This window comes from Phymastichus coffea, unplaced genomic scaffold (genome assembly GCF_024137745.1).
Source record: "Phymastichus coffea isolate CEN01 unplaced genomic scaffold, Cenicafe_Pcof_1.1 PCOF00012, whole genome shotgun sequence".
In the NCBI taxonomy this organism is placed as follows: Eukaryota; Metazoa; Arthropoda; class Insecta; order Hymenoptera; family Eulophidae; genus Phymastichus; species Phymastichus coffea.
In genome coordinates, this window is record NW_026706823.1 from 4444841 (window position 1) to 4460510 (window position 15670).

The 15670-nt window shown below is 37.1% G+C and overlaps 1 protein-coding gene across 2 annotated transcripts in view; it reads right to left on the bottom strand.

Moving 5' to 3' along the window:
- The window catches only part of LOC131672672 (Golgi to ER traffic protein 4 homolog), a 629760-nt gene that overhangs the window by 207958 nt on the left and 406132 nt on the right, over positions 1–15670 (bottom strand). For both annotated transcript variants that reach the window (XM_058950056.1, XM_058950047.1), the window contains exon 4: positions 8675–8813. In XM_058950056.1, the coding sequence (XP_058806039.1) occupies positions 8675–8813 (139 nt within the window). The remainder of the gene's footprint in view (positions 1–8674; positions 8814–15670) is intronic.

Sequence of the window (15670 nt, forward strand, 5' to 3'; positions counted from 1 at the left end):
GATTGAACAAGAAAAAAATGAATGTATATATGTAATGTGTAATTCCTAATTTTTTTTTGCATATGGCGTATAAATATTTTTCAATCAATTAATCAATCTCTCTCTCTCTCTCTCTCTCTTTCCTTGGTGAGTGTCGGACGACTAATCTACCTAACATCAATATCATCAATATGGCTGTTACTGTTTGCTATTCTTCGCCCCACTGCTTCTGATCCTCGCTACTCCACGTAACCATAATTACCAGGAAATTTGATCTCTTCAACGACTACAGCATTTTACACTTATTTTCTACGAGAAGAGACCTACAAACATTCTGTAAATTTTTTGTAAGAAAGAACATCATTGAACTTCAACTTTCGCATGATATCGTCAACTCAGCTATTGTTCATTATTCTGTTCCTTGCATTTTATTAAACTTTTACTCCTGCTTTCTGATAATTATATGTTTATTTTTCATGCTTCATTCATTTTTATAATTAAAGTCATAATTCTGCATTTTTATGGCGCATTCTAATCTTAATTCTAGGTCACCTGCGAATATAGTTCAGCTACATATTTTTCCGGCAGTGTTTCGCTTATATAAAATTTTCTCACAGGTATTGGTGTGGCTACCCCACGTAAAATACAAATCTAACGCTGTCCTAGGCTACGCCCAGTCATTTGTCGAAAATAACAAGGTTTTTGCAGAAAAATAACGCGCTTTCAGCTTATTCCCATCGTCACTAAAGTTGACATTCATAAGCTTCCATCTATTACTGTTCGCACTTCCGACCATTCAGCCAGACAGGCATAAACTCTTTGTGAGGATACCATTACTATGGTACCGTCTTTAACGCTCGCCAGGCGGCCACATATTCACGTGGAAGGAACTCTAACCTTCCACGCATATACGTATTCGGCTGACGGTGAATTAGTAGACAGCTAGAGACAGTTAGACGACTAGTGAGCTTCCAGCCGACTACGACTTTATATAATTCTATTTTTAGTGTGAATAAATACATTTCTCTTCAAGATTACGTCTGATCATTCTTATGGCCCAAATGATCCTCCCGGGAACTAGGTGCAGTCCGAGCACGATCACGGTTGTGGGGATTTCCCTGCGTGTGGAGTGCGTTGCACTAGTAAGCGCTTCTAGTGCATGCTCACTCTAACGTTACATCTTTAAGATTAAAAATCGCCAATTCATCGAAATAGCTCTAACACAATAGCTCTTCATTCAATAGCTCTCACACTCATAGTCAAAGTATAACAATGTATTTACCTCAGCATTCATCTAGCCCTCTGCTATAATTAAAACCTATCAGCACTATTCAATCATCAAAACGATAAAAAGTCACACTTCAATAGCATACGTATATCAACATAAATAGACTTAACAACACGTCAGATTTTGTTCTACTCAAAGTTCAGATTCTCACCAAAACTTACGACTTTATAGCTAACACGAGAATCAAGCTCAACAAAATCTTTTCCGACTCCCAACTTGCTCTTCAAAACTACAAATTTTTCCGACTACATCGTGAAGCCAAGCAAGTCAACGGTGTTAGTTTTTATGTCCATGACCAACTTAATATCAAAATTCTCGTAGCATATCCGGTGTTGGATAATACCTAGAAATTTTTTATAGCAGAAATAAAATATATATGTTCGTTTCTGTCATACGCCTCTGCGCTTTCGCGTTCATTTTCAGCTAGCTGAATTTTAGCAATTTTAGCTATACGAGGTGTGTTCAAAAAGTAAGGTGACTTTGTATTTTTAAGAAAAAATATTTATTTATTTATCAATATTTATGTTGTCCCCTTCAAAGTAATCCCCCTCAGATACAATTCACTTATGCCAACGGTTTTTCCAATCCTCAAAGCACTTCTCATAAACACTTTTCGGTATAGCCTTGAGCTCCTCCTCCAGCGATGCAGTCCTTATCTCTTCAATCGTTGCAAATCTCCGTTCTTTCATAGGTCTCTTTAGTTTTGGGAACAAGAAAAAGTCACATGGGGCCAAATCCGGTGAATATGGTGGCTGAGGCATGATTGTGGTGTTGTTTTTGGCCAAAAAATCTCTCACAAGCAAACATAAGTGAGCAGGGGCATTATCGTGAGGCAAAAGCCATGAATTGTTTTTCCACAATTCTGGGTGTTTTCTTCGTATTGCTTCTCGCAAACGGCGCATAACTTCAAAATAATACTGTTTATTGACCGTACGTCCATATGGTAAGAACTCCTGATGCACCACGCCATGGTAATCGAAGAAAACAGTGAGCAAAACTTTTACATTTGATCGAACTTGGCGTGCTTTTTTCGGTCTTGGCTCATCTGGGCTCTTCCATTGGGACGATTGGACTTTGGTTTCAATATCATAACCATATACCCATGATTCGTCACCAGTTATGACCCTTTTGAGTAAATCTGGGTCGTCGTTGACGTCATTCAATAGTTCTTGAGCGATGCTCATGCGACGGTTCTTTTGGTCAAAATTTAGCAATTTCGGAACAAACTTCGCTGACACACGTCTCATGCCCAAAACGTTAGAAAAAATTTCATGGCACGAGCCAAGCGATATACCAACATCCTCAGCAACTTTTCTGATAGTGATTCGACGATTTTCCAGAACAATTTTCTTCACTGCTCGAACGTTTTCATCAGTTGTTGACGTGCTTGGGCGTCCAGAGCGAGGCTCGTCATTGGCATCTTCCCGGCCATCTTGGAAGAGTTTGTACCACTTGTAAACATTTTTTTACTCAGAACAGTTTCACCGTATGCCACCGTCAACATTTCAAGTGTTTCGGAGCACTTTATTTTATTTTTTACACAAAATTTGATGCAAATCCTTTGATCCATATTTTTCGATAGCAAGAAATCGCCGAGCACGCAAAACACTTATAACCTTTACGCCTCTCACAACCAAACAAAAATTGCTATACACTTGAAACTTGGTACAGATGTTCGGGAAGAGTGTTCCAACATAACGAAATAAAAAAATCGATAATCGAAACTACGTTGCCCGTGAAATTTGAAAAGTCACCTTACTTTTTGAACACACCTCGTACATCCGAGCGTGGTAGAGGGTGTCCAGAAAAAGTAACGGCAGCATTTAACGGGGACTTCGCCCGAAATCAAGAGCACACGCCCAAAGCAACGTCGCGATGCAAGGTTCAATGCAGAGAAAGCATTTGGGGTTGTCCTCTGTAAGCGCACAGAGCGTCGCTATCGTATGCGCCATTGCGCAGCGGCGCGGTGACGCTCGCACAGTTCGCGCTTATCTGTGTGCACATGAAGAGGCTTGTGCGCGAATCTATGTATCGTGTAGCCCATCAAATATCCACCCATTATAATTTACGTAATATTATTTTTTCTTTTACTGATGCAATCTGTAAATTATTTCGAATAACTTCGTTTGGAATGAATCACAGTGCGTGTAGACTTTCGATTGAAATCTTTTTAGGGTTTTGACATTCCAATGCGAAGCGGCTCTCTAAAGTTGAATGCCATAGGTCCAGACTGGTTTGGGTACAGCTTTGTAAAGCAGAAGTTTTTTTTCGATTGTTAACTCCGATTTTCCTCCAATGAGCCAGTAAATATTCCACTATTTCAGTCCTAGTTGTTTTCCTTTTGTGAATATATGTTCTCTCCCACGCAAATCTTCTAAGTAAGTGTATTTCTAAGTATTTGACATGGTTTTTTTGCGGAATGTATTTTCGTTCAGTTTAATAGACGGTCAACGAAGAGTACATGTCTTTATGGAGAGTAATGTAGTGTGAATTAATTTACTCTCGTTTACTATTATTCTTCATAAGCCAATTTTGAAGATGGTTATTTACACAATTTTATTTCTGATGCTATTGTTGCTTCTTGATGTATTGTTAATATTGCTGTATCGTCTGCGTATGTTACTGTCCAAATATTTGGAGACTCTTGTAGCCCCGATTTATATAACAGGTATAGTGTTTGGCCTAAAACATTACTCTGCGGTACTACTGCTTTTAATACTTGGCGTTTCAAAATTTGTTTATTGATTTTTACTCGAAAGGTTTTATCTTGCAGGTATGATTGCAATAGATCACTGTAGCGTTCAGAGAAAAATTCCTTCAAATTGGGTAGAAGCCCCTTATGACAGACCTGAGCAATGTCAAGAAATATGCTTGTGCAGTGTTAATCATATTCGATGGGTTGCCTCGCTATAGATATTATTCTGTTCACTTGTTTGATCATAGAGTGATGACACCTGAATCCGAATTGGTGATCCGAGATAAGTTTTCCATTTATGATAATTGGGTTAATTCTAACTAGTATGATTTTCTTATAAATTTTTGAAAGTATGCAGATAATTCTTACTTGTAAAGTTAGTTTCTGGTATTAGTACGGTTAACTTTGAGGACGATTTTCACCTTTTCAGTGTTTTTCTACTGATAAAAAACACGCATATATCTTATTTTTTCATGAATATATCAAAAGATTATTGAAATCGTAGGTTGAGCGTTACATCCTATTTTCTCTTCTCTGATGACGAGGGACTCTCCTTCGACTTCTTTTCAACTTTATCGTTCAAATGTAAAGAGCGCCTGAAGCATCACTCACAGCTATGCACATCATACAAGTCGAGAGGAATTGGCGGAGAGTTTAAGTTTTTCAATTCATTTCGAAGTTTTTCAACTATTTCGATGAAAATGTTTATTCACTTCGTTTCTTTTATTATAAACTCCTGATAATAATACTATTTGCCCACGCTTTCTATCTGCCTTTGCTGATTGTTCCCGAATAAGGGACTCCTTGCGAATAACTTTCAGGCTCCTTAACCGTGCAAGAGCGAAAAAAGTAAGTCACTCATTGGCGCAGTAATAAATGTCACCGTCCAATCGGCTAATCACTCCGCTTTCCATATTGTAAAATAAACCACGAGAATATATGATTTCCTATTTCATGTGACGATTTTTATGAAGGCGAGAAAGACAGAGCAAGTTCGAACATTAAATAGAGTGATAAGATCGGAGACGGAGAGAAACGAGAGACGGATCCAAAAAAAAATGGATCATTGAAACACATCATAAGAATAGTCAAGGATTTCAAGATTACGATGATGAACGCAATAAGAACCAATGAGCTAACATCAGACATTGATAACAATAAGAATGACAACAACAAATAGTACATAAAGTTTTTAAAAAGATAGCTTTTATTAAAGAATCTTCTTTTGAACCAGAATTATCAACAGGTTGTTTAACAAACAATATAAACCTATTAAAATAGTTTTTAACACAATAGACAAGATAGCTGAAGATAACAATAATAAAATAAAATATGCCAAAGCAGTACCTACTCATGGTAGGTAATCTGATACAGCAACCAAACTGTTATCGGATGAACTACCGGGACATCAACTATCTAGAAAATAACAAAGTTCTACTCTATTTTGATAGAAGATTCAAAGGAAAGCAAATTTTCATCAGATCAATGCATTCAATGAATATACAACCAAAATATAAAGATCTAATAGTTGCTGATGACACAGTTTTTACATCTACCTGCAAATGTAATTTAGATACACAACATAAAAAAATGTTTCCTCATAACAAAGTAACATGTGAATTGGACTCACATATCCACCTAGATTAAATTCATATGAAAAAATAATGTATGCAAGGGACAGAACAACAGCCACAAAATATTATACAACAGCTAGATCCATGCTTATTAAATTATGGAAATAAAATTATGATCTACACAGTGCGTTTGTATCTGCTTAATTAAGATGGTAGACTTATGCTACTAATGTATAAGTAGGCAGAACAATATACAATATATATTAGTTTTTTAAGTTTGTTATATTTAAGTCATCAGACTAGCATACAGGAAATTACTTTTCTGTACTACGGCTGAATTATTACTATGATTTATGTATAGTACTCTGATAATAAATAAATAAATACATTAAAAAAAATAAACATAAATAATTTAAGGCCAATTTCCGCAAATTTTTCTGTCATGAGATCAATCGCAATGACCTGTGCGACAAAATTTAGCGTCGTTACCAGAGGGAGAGCGAGACCATTGTCGAACACCTCAAAGCGTTTCAATGTATCATGCATTGCATGTAGCCATGTTTTTCTGCTGCCAATTATTGAAGGTTATTTCTCAAAGTTCTGCATTTCGAATACCAACAGTATTTCGAAGATAAGAGGATCGATGATCTGAGCGATGTGCAATTCTTCGGCGACAAGCTGGAAAACTGACACGGACGTGAGAGAAAGTGATGCGAGACACCTCCCCTCCCCCGCCAACCATCACAGTTGTTGATCCCAGACGCGGCTTATGCTTTAGCAAAGACGAAGTCGGCAGTCGCGAAGTCGGTGTCCAGAAAACGAAAAGGTTAGTTAAGAAGCGTAATAAGAAGGTGTGGTAATGTTATGAAATATTATCGTGCGGTCAATCAATGCGTCGACTTCAACTCCCAATCTTCCATACGCTAACACCAATTCTATGACTGTAAATAGGACCGTCATAAGGATTGCAGGAAAACCGTGTAGTGCGCTGTTTGATGCTGGCATAAAGGTAATAGTTGTAGACCTCAGGATAAGAAACGCGTTAACGAGCGGATAAATAATGCGCACCAATCTTGCTGGATCGGCGACCATGGTACATGGTTTCGTAGGCAATTCAGTAGAGATCGTGACGATGCTCCGGCTAATAATAAAGATAGACGGTGTAGAGCGTACAATCGTGGAACTAGCAGATCAACAAGGGAAAGAAGGGCATACATTTCGCAAAAGTCACAAATTAGTCTTCGTCCCATTCGAGCTTTATAGAAAGTTCAAACACATGGAATCGGGGTTGTTGAAATTATAACCTTGACGTGACATTATATTATCCAGAGCGAGTCGACGAAATAGTAAAGCATGTACAACCTTTGGAACCGATAATATTTTAGACCATCTGCGTGGAGCATACTTTATACCGAAGACAACCTGAAAAGCGCGTATCTTCAGGTATCTCTGTTGGCAGATAGCAAGTGGTACATAGCTTTCGGTGCCAAAGACTGCGAGTTCTAAGAGTGCAACTAATGATATTCGGACTAGTTATTGCGCCGCTATTAATGAGGAAGCCATGACCACGTACAACGTTCTTAGTGCTCGAGAAACAGAGTCATGCCGACTCCAAGTCAAATAACCAAATAACCTAATATTCCCCTGGCATTCCCTCCTCCACATCCCAGATCGCTCCCGCTGACATCTCTATCGCTCTTTTCTCATCCAAGGACACAATTGTCGTGCGTGTCCTTCTCGATAACTCCCACACTGATCTAACCGCTTGCACGTCCGTCGCATCCACCATGGCAGACAATTCCGGCCAAGTGAATCTCTATTAAGATCAGTGGCAGTCATATGAGCACTGGGTATCTTTCGTTTAGCCTTCATTAGCTCGCGAAACACACCCTCATCCTTGAAAATTACAATGCAGGTGGGTAAGGCCGACCTTGACTTCCGCGTTTTCTCTTGAGCCATCTCCCCGCATTGATAGCAACCCCCCGTAAACCGCCGCAAGTTCATTATTAATAAGACAAGTCCAGAGTCCCAAGGAAGTGATCGTCAATACTCTTATATCCATCTGTTTTACTGCTTATTTCCATTGCAGTATCATTCTGGGTCGATGCTAGACAACACGCTCGACAGAGCTACGAGTCTCAGTCAGCTAGGGCCCTTTGGCAGCTCTCACAGGTTCAATCAATCACTTTGGCGATAGGTTCCGCTTCTTTGCAGAATTTCTTTGCAGACCAAGAGTGGTCGAGCATCAACCAGCCAATTTTATTATTGCGCAGCTTTCTCACCTGAATTTTTCTTGCGAACACTCACAATAGCCTCCACTGATCACCTTGCTGTATTCTGAGTACTACTAGCCGATGTTGATGACTTTTGGGTCTCAGCTCGATAGTTGTTATAAGATCCATATTTCGTTCATTTGATGTGAGCGAAAATAAAATTTAAAAACAAAAAAAGATTTTTTAATTTTCCGCGCTCCTTTTGTTGAGTTGATTCAGACATAGCGATGGATAGGCGCAGGCGCACTAACAGGCAAAGATTTTGAGTACGGTGTTCAAGCCGTGTAAAGACAGAACTGCATCGAATATGATGACTTACCAGGCAAGAGAGAGAGAGAGAGATTCAATAAGCGAGTTTTGCTGTGATCAAGTTTGAGTGATTGGATCGGCTAACGATATGATTGAATCGTCCTCGTGTGGTGTAGAAGGGCTTTTTATCCACTCCTTCTCTTTGTTTTACCGCTATTTCTCTAACGTCGACAATTCATTCACTGTGCTGTATTTATTTTTTTCACTCTTATGAACTTATCTTATGAACTGCTGTGCGGCACGAAAGTAGTACTTATTATGAATACCGAGGAATATTCCTATGAAAAGATACATGCTACAAAAATATATAATGCAAACTTAAAGAATAGGAAGAAAAAGAGAGAAAGAGGAAAGTATAACGAGTATAAGATTTTTTACTCCTTATTATATCTGTGTGTGTGTTTGTATGCGTGTATGTATGTATTAATACGTTACTTTCCGTTGTAATACATTTCAAAAAATTATTCTTTTACTGCATTCGCATAAATGTTTAGTTAAAAATGGAAAATTTTCAAATAACTAGAGATTAAAATATTGATAATACTATTTCACTTACTGTAATACTATTTGTGTAATGAAAAGATCGATTTCGTTCGTATAACCTTGCTCTTCGTAAAACTCTACCATCATTGTAGCACATTTATCGCCGTTGCTAGAATACAGAAAATGTTGACGAGCATACAAATAATTTTTTTCTGAAACAAAAAAATTTTGATAATTATAATAACAAAATATAATTAAATTTTTTAAATTTATAAAATATTTCTAACGTAAATTAATTAGTGTAGTGATTTAAAAATATTAAAAAAATATTTAGATAAATTTCAAACTAGAAAATATTTGAAACTATGAAAAATGTAAAAAAGGTAACAGAATATTTGGAACAGAAGAGAATACTATTTCAGATCTATCTGGAAGTACGTCTATATTATAAAATTTACAATGTATTTGCCATAATAAACGACGAACAAAAAAAATTTGTATAAAAAAGTGTTACTCAAAAGGTAACGGTTTATTATTAGTGCAGGAGTCAGCATTCAGAGCTTATAGCTGTTAATTATTATCAATATAATGGTCAAAAGTAGAACGTACAACGTATATTCTAGTAAAATCTAAAAATACAGACGAGAGATAACTAGATAGAAGATCCTTTAATTGCCCCGAGGCAAAAGTAAAAATACATTCTTTAACAATATATATGACAAAATTTAATCAAGAATATCTTTCAAATAACTAAAAGTCATGAAACCATGTCACACGCATAAATAGAGAAAATCAAGTCTAGATACTTTATCACAATTCAGTAAAACTAGTATAATTTATTTTAATTTACAGAGAGAATTTCATAGGTGAGTACCAGAGACCGGTAAGGATATAGACTCAGTTTCAATTCTCACTTTAGGAATATTGAGCATTGACCATTTTATACTACTAATGAAACCGGGTCTGTGAGCAGCGAAAAATTTAATTAAATATATCAGCTCCCTCGTACGTGTATTTTTGTACATAATAAAGGCAGTAAAATAGATTCCGCGAGAATTAACGCGGAGTAAATCAAACTTCGTCCGGTAGGAGGTGATGTGCTTAACTCTCTTCACACCAAAAATATACCGAATACAGGCGCTACTGCTTCTGTACAGTCAAACTAGCTTCTTGAAATGCATCTAAAGAATCTAGCATGAAGTAATCCAGATACGTCTAAATCAGAGAATCTAGTAGTCTTCTGCGTAACGTCACCACGATACTAGATTTAATAATAATGTGCAAACTATATAGCGCCTTATTGACCTCTGTTGTAACTTGCTCCATATTCTGTCTCTATGTCAATTTATTATCTAGCATGACACCAATGGTGACAACCTCATCACTAAAAAGAACGAGAACTCCATCGCACAGTTAAATGACCCAATACCTTTAATGGTATTGATGTTTTTAATATTTCTTTGGAAAATATCAATAATTCCTTTGTTTTGTTGGCATTGTTTTTGGAAGGCCACTTTGAGCCATTCGACACAAAAAAAAATGGATACCTGGTTTTTCAGGATTCGTCGTTGCTGATGCAGCTAGTTTTTTTACTTTGAATTCGTTGCGTATGTATAGAATAGACTCCACCTCCATTGACGTTCTGATCATTTCTCGTCACCGAAAAGTCTTGTTTCTAAATAAGACTGTCATTAATCACAAATCCGACTTACAATATTATAAAAATGCGATAGAAGGGATTGTCGACCAAAAATAGACGGAGTTCCTCAATGCATACCGTAATATATAATTCACATTGAGAAAACCCACACGGAGGGATCTCACACATCCATCCAATCGTGCATCGAGCGGCGAAAACAGTTATTGCGATGACTGTAGTACCGCATCGCTCGTCTTTTCCAAATTTACGGGAATAAGCTGTAGATATAGTTTGTGCCTTTTTAGCTTGATGGAGCTTTTTAGGGGTAGCTGCGCTTCTCTCTCTAATCGCTCGAAGATCAACAGCAGACGCGGAGACATGCGCCCGTCCGCGAGATTTTCGTTTCACTAGGAAGTTACTGTCACTATACCACATATATTGAAGCTGTCGAGGGCCTTAGATTTTTGTATATCTCAAACCATGGTCGAGGTAATAACTCGTTTATTAAAATTTTCCATTGTGGCAGAAACGGCGTTTTGCTCTTGTTACGTCTAATACTTCCTCCCCGGATACCAAGTGTCACCACACAGAAAGGAAATGTATTTCGCAATGTCGTTCAATTATTAGATTCTCCATCATCTTCTTCACCAAACTAATGATACTCCTCTTATCCAATGAGTGTATCCGTGTGAATCCATATTTCTGATAAGGGAAAACAACTGTCTTTTAAAACATCATGGAGAATCAGCTCGCCACCCCAGACATCTTCATTACCAAAGTTCAAATCCAAACCACCAGTGCCTGCCAACGAGGGGGTATGCTCGTGTGACTGAGAATGTCTTATTGAATTTTCGAGCACTATACTATTGGTAACCATGTCAAATATAGTTTTACTACTAACACAAGCGTCATGATTACATTTTTTATTACTATTGTTCTTGATTGCCACCCTGGCTGTCTCCTGCCTGTATTAATGTATTATTTAATTGTTGTTTTAAGGACTGATTTTCACTTGAAAGCATAACAGTAAAAGGCAACATTTACCTTGCATCTTCAAAAGCATTGAGGTTGATCACTCCAAGAACATTAATCAATCACTCAAGAGTCGAAATTCTATAAACTAAGGTTCACTCAGTCTCGAATAGTATATGGACATTGGAAGGCTCCCTACGATAGAGCGTCCCCTTACAAGGGATCCGAGTTTACGAGGGTCGTGCAATAAGTCCGTGACTTCTCGGGAGATGGTGGTGTTATCGTAACGTATTTTACATTGTAAGAGTATCTGGTATAAGTGCTTATATAAAGTTTCAAGTCAGTACGTTGGTTTGAAAATTTGTTATAGTCATTTAAATTTAATTTTTCACTGTATAAACAAATCATGGAAAAAATGAGTTTCATGCGCTTGTTTAATATTATTTCCTACGCGGAAAATCAATCAAATAAACTAAAGGAAAGCTCAGAAAATAATATGGAGACTTTGCTCTATCGCATGGCATGGTTCAAAAGTGATTTACTGAATTTCGTTTCGAGTGTAAATGCACGAATGATGCTGAATGAGCGTCCTGGCCGTTAAAAGGAGGTGACTGCTCTAGACATGATCGATAAAGTTCATAATATTGTACTCGCCGATCTTCGATTGAAAGTGTGTGAGATTAGTGAGGCTCATAACATTTCAGTAGGAAGGACACGAAACATTTTACATGAATGTTTAAGGAATTTGTCTGCAAGACGTGTGCCGCGCTTGCTCACAGATAATAATAAGCAAGCTCGTGTGGTTACGTCTGAGCAATGTTTGAGTATATTTTAACGTAGTTCAAAGGAGTTTTTGCGACGTAAGGTGTCTGTCGATGAAACACGAATTCATTATTATATGCTAGAAACAAAAAATTTAGACGAAAATGCAGACTTTGCCAGGTAAATCTGCGCCAAAAATGCGAAGATATTCAGTCGGAAAAGTCGTGGCTACAATTTTTTAGGACTTAAGTAGTATAATATTAATCGATTACCTACAGAGTGGAAGAACTATCACAGGAGAATATTATGCTTCATTATTAGATCGATTTGATCAATTTAATTTAAAGGAAAAGTAACCCCATCTGTCAACAAAAAACTTCTTTTCCACCAGTACAATGCAACAGGTTACAGGAGTTCTATTACAACGACAAATTTCATTGATTTACGATAAAAAATATTTCCACATCCACCTTGTTATTCAAATTTAGCCCCTTCCGATTATTTCTTTCTTATTTTCTAACATGAAAAGTTGGCTTACGGGTTAAAGATTTTCATACAACGCAGAAGTGATTGCTGCAACAAATGAACATTTTAAGGAGTTTGATGAAAACTACTTTTCAGAGGTCATAAAAAAGCTTTATAATTAATGTATAGAGTTAAAAACTATATTGGAAAATATATATATATATATTTTTATTTACAACTTATGTTACATTTGGTTTTTTTTTATTTCTTACATTACTATTTGTGTCTCGTGTCCAGTTTGTGTTTGTGTAGTTGATGATGTATGTGTTTTGTGTGTGTATGTATGTAGGTGTGTCTGTAACTCTTGTGTCTCTGTCTTCTGCGCCTGTCTGTTCCTCTTTTCTTCCTATTTTTCTGTTGATTAATCTTCTCTTCCTCTGTCTCTCTCTCTCCAAGATCTGCCTTTCCGCTCTTCTGTTTTTCTCTTTCTTGCATATTTTCTTTTCAACTTTTTCCTTTGTTACTTTCTTTTGCCTTTTCACCTTTGCCTTTCCTTTGCTTTTGCTCTCATTCTTGCTAATCATTTCATCTATCTTTCTCCTTATTAGGGCTTTGATACCTTTTTCTTATTTCCTATTACTCCCTCTGCCTTTTCTTTCCTCAACCTCACTTATTTTTCCTTAGTATCTTATAATTTGTCTTCTAACTTACCTTTTTCTTTCTCTTCTTCAATTCTTCATCTTTTCCATTTTGCTCCATCCTCCAATACCTGCTTCCTCTCGCTTGTGTAGTTGCTAGTACTTGTGTTTTGTGTGTGTGTGTGCATGTGTATGTTTATGTTTGCGCGTGTGTGCGTGTTTTGTGTGTATGTGTATGTATCTAGATGTGTCTGCGAGTCTTACTTCTCTGTCTTCTGTTTCTGTTTCTCCTTAGGGTCTTGCAGTTTCGTCCTCTTGTTTTTCTTTTTCTTTCTTCTCTTCGTTTCTTCTTCTTTTCCATTTTATCTCCATCATACACGCTATCTTTTCTTTGCTTCCTATTATTATTTTTTCCCATTCATCCCCTTCCTTTCTGCTTTTTTCACATTTTTCTACTATGTGTTTCCAATTTTCTTCCTCTTTCATACACATTCTGCATCTCTTATTTTCTTCTTTTTTCCAATACCTGCTTCCTCTCGTTTCATTACCTAACCTAAACCTTTCCCTTATTTGTAGGCCTTTTATTCTTCCCTCTCCTTGAATTTCCTTTAACCTATACCTTTTCATTTCATCTTTCAGTTCTTTCCATCTGTTTATGTATCTTGACTTTTCTAGCTTTTCTTCTAGTTCTTTTTCTTCTTTTTTCTTTAGCTCTTCTCTTATTTCTTCCCAAAACTCTTCTCTCGTTTCGTCTCCCTCTTCCCTCTCGCTATACTACTGTGGGCAAAAAGTAAGGTGAATTTTCAATTTAAACTTCGCGGGCTTAACATTTCGGGCTAGTTCTTTTTTTCTTGAGTTGGTAGGACTGCGAATGACATCTGGGACAAATTTCATGTCAATGTCATCATCAGTAATATATTTACGCTTGTGTTTACCAAACGACCAAGAGTGCATGTTTCGATTTTTACAATGTCTGATTTAATTGAGCAAAGAAGTGCCATCAAATTTTGTTTGCGGAATGAAATTTCGGCTGCGGAAACGTTGAGGATGTTGCGGAAGGCCTTTGGTGATTCTACCATGTCGCAGAAAAATGTTTATAAGTGGTACAAAGACTTCAAAGAGGGTCGAGAACGTGTTGATGACTTGGAGCGCTCCGGACGACCATCGACGTCAACAGATGACCAACACGTCAATAAAGTGAAGGAATGAGTGCTCGAAAATCGTCGGTTGACTGTTAGAGACCTTACTGATATGATCGGAATATCATCGGAAAAGTCAAATCTCATTTGGTACCGAAAACGCTCAATTTCTTGCAAAAAAGTCGCCGCGTTGATGTGTGTGAAACAATGCTTTCTGACTATCAGGACAAGCTCAAATGCATGATTACGGGAGATGAGACTTGGATTTATGCTTACGACCCTGAAACAACCGACCAATCAAGCGAATATCGTGCTAAAGGCGAGGCCAGACCGAAAAGAGCACGTCAAAGTCGTTCAAAAATCAAGGTCATGATGACAGTTTTCTTCGATTTTCGTGGTATGGTGCACTATGAATTCCTTCCACCCGGCCAAACTGTTAATAAGGAATATTATTTGAGCGTTATGCGTCGTTTGCGTGAAGCAATTCGTCTAAAAAGACCAGAATTATGGGCCAACAACTCTTGGTTTTTGCATCACGATAATGCACCATCTCACACTGCACTCGTTCTTCGTGACCATTTCGCCAAAAATTCGACGCATATCGTTCCGCAACCACCGTATTCGCCTGATTTGGCTCCGTGTGACTTCTGGCTATTCCCAAAACTCAAGAGACCACTCCAGGGACCGCGTTTCGAGTCGATTGAGGAGATAAGAGCTGAATCGAAGAAAGCGCTGATGGCTATACCGGAAAGGGACTATTTGGCATGTTTCGAGGATTGGAAAAAACGTTGGCATAAGTGTATTTTGTCGGGAGGGGATTACTTCGAAGGGGATGACATTGATGTAGAAGAATAAATAAAGATTTTTCATTTTACAAACAAATTCACCTTACTTTTTGCCCACAGTAGTATATTTTACTTTTTTCTAGCCTTTCCTCTCTCTCCTCCTTCTTACCCTTTTTATCTTTTTCATTTCTTCCCCTTTTCTTTAGTTCTCTCCATGCTTCTTTTTTTATTGAGCCATCTCTTTCTTCTCTTATTTTGTTTTCATACCTCATTGCTCTTTCTAATGCTGTTTCTTTCATTTCTTGTCTTCCTGTTTCCCATCGCATTAAGGGGGTATCCTCGTGTAAATGGCGAAAAATGAATGTGATTTTTAGGATTATTTTTTGAAAAAACTATACAATATTTTTATTTGAAATTTAAACAGGTCCTCAATGTTTATTTCAGCATACAAAAAAAAAAATTTCTTTTTCAATTATTACAAATAGTTGAAGCTTAATATATTATTGAAGGGACACACTTTTTTTTTTTTTCATTTTGTGCCACGTTTAATGACCGCTGTATCAATCTGAAACATACCAAAAACATTTTTTTGTTATTATAGTACAAAAAACTTGTCGATAAACATTTACGATTATAAAAAAATTTACTAAAAAAATGGCTGACTTTTAA